The sequence below is a fragment of the Sarcophilus harrisii genome, chromosome 5, assembly GCF_902635505.1.
Source record: "Sarcophilus harrisii chromosome 5, mSarHar1.11, whole genome shotgun sequence".
Taxonomy (NCBI): Eukaryota; Metazoa; Chordata; class Mammalia; order Dasyuromorphia; family Dasyuridae; genus Sarcophilus; species Sarcophilus harrisii.
Window position 1 is genome coordinate 222427598 of NC_045430.1, and position 6000 is coordinate 222433597.

At 37.9% G+C, this 6000-nt stretch overlaps 1 protein-coding gene across 7 annotated transcripts in view; it reads left to right on the forward strand.

Annotated features, from left to right (window-relative positions):
- Positions 1 to 5410, forward strand: part of NRP1 (neuropilin 1) — a 176149-nt gene extending 170739 nt beyond the window's left edge. For all 7 annotated transcript variants that reach the window (XM_031939716.1, XM_012551217.3, XM_031939718.1 and 4 more), the window contains 2 exons: positions 122 to 172; positions 2465 to 5410. In XM_031939716.1, coding sequence (XP_031795576.1) covers positions 122 to 172; positions 2465 to 2754 — 341 coding nt within the window. In that variant the 3' untranslated portion in view covers positions 2755 to 5410. The remainder of the gene's footprint in view (positions 1 to 121; positions 173 to 2464) is intronic.
- The last annotated feature ends 590 nt before the right edge of the window (positions 5411 to 6000 follow it).

The following is a 6000-nucleotide window of genomic DNA, read 5'->3' on the forward strand; positions in this document are numbered from 1 at the left end:
ATTTCAAAGGGCTCCAGTCTCCTGGCATATCCAAATGGAACCTAAAAAATGCATATTGCTGTATGTATGTCATATGTTGCATTTTTAATTATCATTATCCATTTTCTTTTTTATTTATTAGAATCAATGGATGTGGATAATAAGAACAAAGAAAGCATAAATCCTGAAACAGGTAAAATTGTCTTCCTTATCAGTTCTGACATGATATTCTCTGTATTTGTTATTGATATCTGTAACTGGAATGATTTTTTTTTAATATACTCAGACTGTGATTTGGATTCTTGTAAAATACCATGTTAAGATTCCCCTTAATATTTTCAATATTATTTTCAATATTCAATATCTATGACTTCATTTTGCATAAGAATTTCAGTTCAACAGAACATTTAATGGCTCTCTCTGATCTAGGCCAGGCCATAGAGAAAATGTCTTCATGCCTTAACATCTAAAGACCAATTTAAACTCTTACTATTAGTTACTCACCAGGTGCAAATTATTTAGAAATGTTTGCAAACTGTCCTGCACAGTCCATTGTGTTGTTATTTTTGCTCTCCTTCCTAATCCACAACTCTACTGGTTTTCATAATTTCTTTTAATTAGTCCTCATCTTCCTAAATTCTACCTTCAGTTCATTTAGGAATTGCCAAAAGTCCCCAAACTTGGCTTTTTATAGAATCTAGAGTTTAAAAGGAACTTCACCAGTCTTGTCCCCCTTTTTAAAAGCAGGAACACTGAGGTCCATAAAGGACCCAAGATCACACAAGTAAATAAGTAACAGACAAAAAGTCAAATCTTAGAACCTTCCCATTCTGCCTCCCAGAAGATATTGGATAAGTTTAAGAGAAAGGGCCCCAAAACTAAGGCCAGTGAAAGCACCAAGCTTGACCTGCACTACCTGCCACTTTGAAAAGGGACTAGCATACCATCATTGCCATGGGTGCTCCCGGTAGTAGACCCCCACCATTTCACATATTCAAGTCCATATCAGAATTCAGCATGGATATGCATGGACTTTTGCTGTATCCAGAATTGCTTTTGGTGTATTATCATTGGGCTAGCAAGCATATTAATATATTCTTCACGGTTCTTAGTTACAGAGTCTGCATACTGACATGTAAACCTTATTAGACATTGTTTCAAAACAATATTTCATCAAGGGATAGAGTATTAATATGTCCCTAGGTTTGTATTCCCCTGCCCTGCATAAGAACTCACTGCATATATTTTTAGTCTTCTTTGATTAGAATTGCTGTTGTTCTGAACACCATTAAGTAAACACCAAACATGTTTCACATTAACATTTTTAGTCTCCTTTCTAGTACAAGGTAATTAGTCACCAGGCTCCCCTGTTAATAATTCCTTATGCACCACACTAAAGCAAAGATTTCCCCAGTGACCGATTTGCAGAGCTCTGCTGCTTTCTCCCATGAAGCCACCAGGACTGGGAGCCACTGAGTATGAAGTATCTCAGCCGTGCCTTATAACTCCCAAAAACACAACCCAGCTTTGCTGGGCTTTGCCAAATTTCTAGTTGCTTTTAGCTCTCAGATATACTCATTCTGTATATTGCACTGAATATTTTCTCATTAGGTTTGAAGTTAGTCAGATGGACAAGGAATATTTAAATCCCTAAGGTGAACACACACATACACACACACACACACACGCGCGCACACACACACATACATGTTCTTATAATTCATATACACATACACACACACATAGTTCTTATATACACACACACACATATACTCAGAATGAGTATATCTTGAAGACTTTGTTCTGCCTTGAATAAAATCACAGTACATTTGGAAATACACTGTTGTGTGTAGTGGAAAGTTTATACTTGGGTAGGACAAACACATGCATAAAACACACGGTGAGATTGGAGACTCCACCACATGAAAGGATGACATTGAATATTTTCTCATGGGTAGTTTTGAAGTTAGTCAGATGAACAAGGAATATTTAAATCCCTAAGTTGAACACACACACATCCACACACACACATGTTCTTATAATTCATATATATATAGACACACATACATAATTCTTATACACACACACACACACACACACACACACACACAGTAATTTTGTTCCTGGCACATTGTAAGCACTATATGAATGTTAGATATCATTATTATTATTATTATTATTATTATATATCACATCCAAACTCTAAATTTTAAAGGAAATTTGAATTAGAATGAAGAAATATGGCCCTTGTTGGTCCCAAGTCAAGATCCCTTGAGTCTCAGCATCTTGTGACTGGGTAACCTCACCCATCCACAAGATACTGAGGCTCTCTGAGTCACATCCAGCCATCTGGGGAACAGACCTCAGCTTTTGCAAATTCATCCAAGACTCTTAGTGATGGAAAGGGCAGACCCTCCATCTTTTCCATTTTTTCTGGTTTACTTTCATCTGGAAGTTATTTTTATCCTCTCCTCTTCCCCCTTAGGAAGCACACCAGGATATGAAGAAAGAGGAGAAGGCGATGAGAACATTTCTAGGAAGCCGGGCAACGTGTTGAAGACCTTGGACCCCATCCTCATTACCATTATCGCCATGAGTGCCCTCGGTGTCCTTTTGGGAGCCATTTGTGGGGTGGTCCTATATTGTGCCTGTTGGCACAATGGGATGTCTGAAAGAAATTTATCTGCCCTGGAGAATTACAACTTTGAACTTGTGGATGGTGTAAAGTTGAAAAAAGACAAACTGAACACACAAAATACTTACTCGGAGGCGTGAAAGCCGGGATGAAAAAAGACACATTGAGGAATTTAAGCGGAAGGACATAACTTGAGCGTGCTGGGGAACTGTTGATCTTCCTTTACTGTACAGGCTGAAACATGCGTTAATGACGCTGAGCCAAGCTTTTCTCAGGAGGTTTGATGAGTAGAGCCGACAGACAAACCTGAACAATCATCTGTATTAACGATCCAAACCATGGACAGTCAGCTTTTTCTGTTGGTTTGATTTAAATAATCAGACGCTGGTGTTGAGACCAAGTAGGATTGACTTAATGACTCCTTTTGTCTTTCCCCCATCCCCTTCTCTCTTTTCCCCTTTTCCTTTGATGGATTTGATTCTAAACTGTGCAAAATCCAAGATGCTGTCACCAAGTGTATTCCGTGGGGTCCCTTCGCTGCCTGTAACTCAGTGCCCAGAAAAGATTGGATTGACCGCTGTGCAGCGGACTCCCGCGCCTGTACTTGTGTATAATTCCCTGTGTTGTGCATAGGCAAAGAAGGGTTAGGCTGTCTTCTTGAGAGAGTACTGTCGCCTCAGTACCGGTAGAGTGTGTCAGCTCTGTTTATGAAGCAATACGGTCCAAGCTCCCTTGATGTTTTCAGTGTTGTACTCCACTTCGTGCTTGTGAACTCCATACAGAATAACGTGCCATCATCAGCCGTGACTGGCAACTGACCCGAGGGTACCACCGGAAACCGACGCAAACAGTCCTTGGCACTGGCTAACCTATGTCCTCCAAAGTGCCTTTTTGTTTGTACTGGTTCTCATTGTATTCACTTGACCTACCCACTCTTTCCCTCTGGTGAAAAGAAGCCCTTATCTCTAATCAAACCCTGGTGGCGTCCTAAGAAAAAAAGTATATTTTAGTGTGAAATGTTACCCCTCTCTCCCCCAGGAAGGCAAGGGCTCGGAAGATTGGGCGACTTGGCTTTGATTGTTCTACTTTTTCTGTAATTCAGTTTCATGTCTCTTGACCCTTTTGTAGAAAGCTGCAATATCCTCTTTTATTGTCCTTTCATATGGAATGTATTTTCAGATGTAAACTTTTTCTTCTCTTCTTACTCCTCTCTCTCTCTCTCCTCTCTCTTATCTCTCTGTGTCTTTTCTCTCCTATTAAAAGATAGGCATTTGCCATTGTAGAGGAAAGAAACCTGCAGCTTTAATTTGCTGACAATGGCAAAGGATTTTTACTAGACTTTATGTTTAAAATAAATAAATAAGGGAAAATTCCTAATTTTACTCCCCCCAAAGTCTAACTTTGGGCTTCTTGTTAACTCTGTAAAGTGACAGTATCCTTTTTCCTTCAACTTTTTACTCACTTGGTCTTTTTATCCCAAAATCAAAATCAAAATTAATAGAAGTATGTGGGTTCTATGGGAAAAAATAAATTGGGGACTTGTGGGGCATATATTTTATTGAATTGGGTTACAAATGACACCTCAAAGAAAGGCTGAACAATAGCCATGAAATGCCAATACTAATTTTTGGAACCTGCTTATTTGGGAGTCAGGTTGATTAAGTAAGTAAGGTTGTCAGGTTCCTTTGAACCCCAATGAAACTGTTTGGTTGGAAGATGAGAAGGGAATAAAAAAAAGCTAGTAGTTAATTAAAACAAAAACTCTAAATCTTGGGACCAGGAAAGGAAAATGTTCTGAGATGAGGAAAGTAGCAAACACTAAAAATCTTATCAAAAATTTACTCAGAACCAGGGGAAACTGGTGGCTCCTGTGAATGAATGCCTCTGGGCTTCTTTCCAAGTCACTGAACAAAGTAGAAGCCTTCTGTGGGGCAGGATTTAGGGCTCCTAACACCATAACAAGTGAGACTTCCTGGTATCAAGGCAGCCTGTGAATTATCCCAAAGAAATTGTTTTCCGTGTACTTGTGTCATGTTGTATATAATGATTTATAGGTCTTTCCCCCTTCTCCTGCATAAGGACTGGTCTCTCGGATACACTGGGGAGTCACATTTGCATCCTAGTGTGGAAAGCCCATTCATCTTGATTTAATTGGATTGGAAATGCTGTTTGTTTCTTGTAAAGTATGGAGGGCCACAAAAGAAGAATAAGTTTTGTCCCCGATGGTGTCTGGTCCAGAACCAGGACTAAAGCACTAAAGACTTCATTTCTTAGAAGGTGACGGACTTAAAAGTTGCCTTCAACTAAGGAAAAATGATACTGCAACTTTAAATTAAAAAGTATCTTGCACTGATAAATATATTTAAAAATTATATGTTTATAAAGTTATTAATTTGTAAAGGCAGTGTTACAGAATGTTCAGTTTATATTGTTTTAGATTGTTTCATAATTTTTAAAACTGTAAAATAACATATTTTTTTCTTTATTGAAAAACTATAAAAAAAAAGTTCTGTAGTAAAATGATTTCATTTTACTGGGTATATTATTGCTTCATGTTTTGTACCATCATGAAATTTTGTGCAAATTTTTTTTACAGAAATTTTTATTTTCTATGACAATAGGACACTTGTAAATTGTTGTTTCAAAATGAACAGTGAAGCCTTAACTTTAAATGACGTTTGTATTCTCAGACACTGAGTAGCATAAAATCCACCTAGAACTGAGCTGTAACTGAAATTCCAAACTATGACTACTACATTCCAAAGAAACAGTTGGATTAAACATTTTCATAAAATAGCCCAAACTTGATGCCTCTTTTTATCCTTGGTTCTCATAATTAGAGAAGACGGTATTTTTTTTCCTAAGAAAAAGATAAGTCTTACAAGAGTGGAATTTTAAGAAGTTAATTGTTACAAAGGAAAATACTCCTCAGAATAAAAGGGTGAGAAGGCGATCCGTGGTGACTAAACCTCATTCAAAGTAGATGTTTGAGGTTCAATGTCATGATGACTTAATGAAAGCATAATTTGGGTAAGGAGAGAAGATTGGATTATAGGGGAAGGGAATGTAGGTTTTCAATCTCTGATATTATATCAAGAAGCTCTGTGGTCCATTAACTAAAACTGTTCTTTATAAGAGCCATAAGAACATGATGGTATATTTTAATGTTATATGTGTTGGAGAGAAAGATGGCGAGACAGAAAGAGTGAGAGAGAGACAGAGAGAGAGAGACAGAGACAGAGACAGAGACAGAGACAGAGACAAGAGAGACAGAGACAGAGACAAGAGAGACAGAGACAGACAGAACATCATGAATATATACAAGTAAGGGACCACAGAAGTCATCTTATAAATGAGGAAAATGAGACCTCATGGAGGTAAAATGA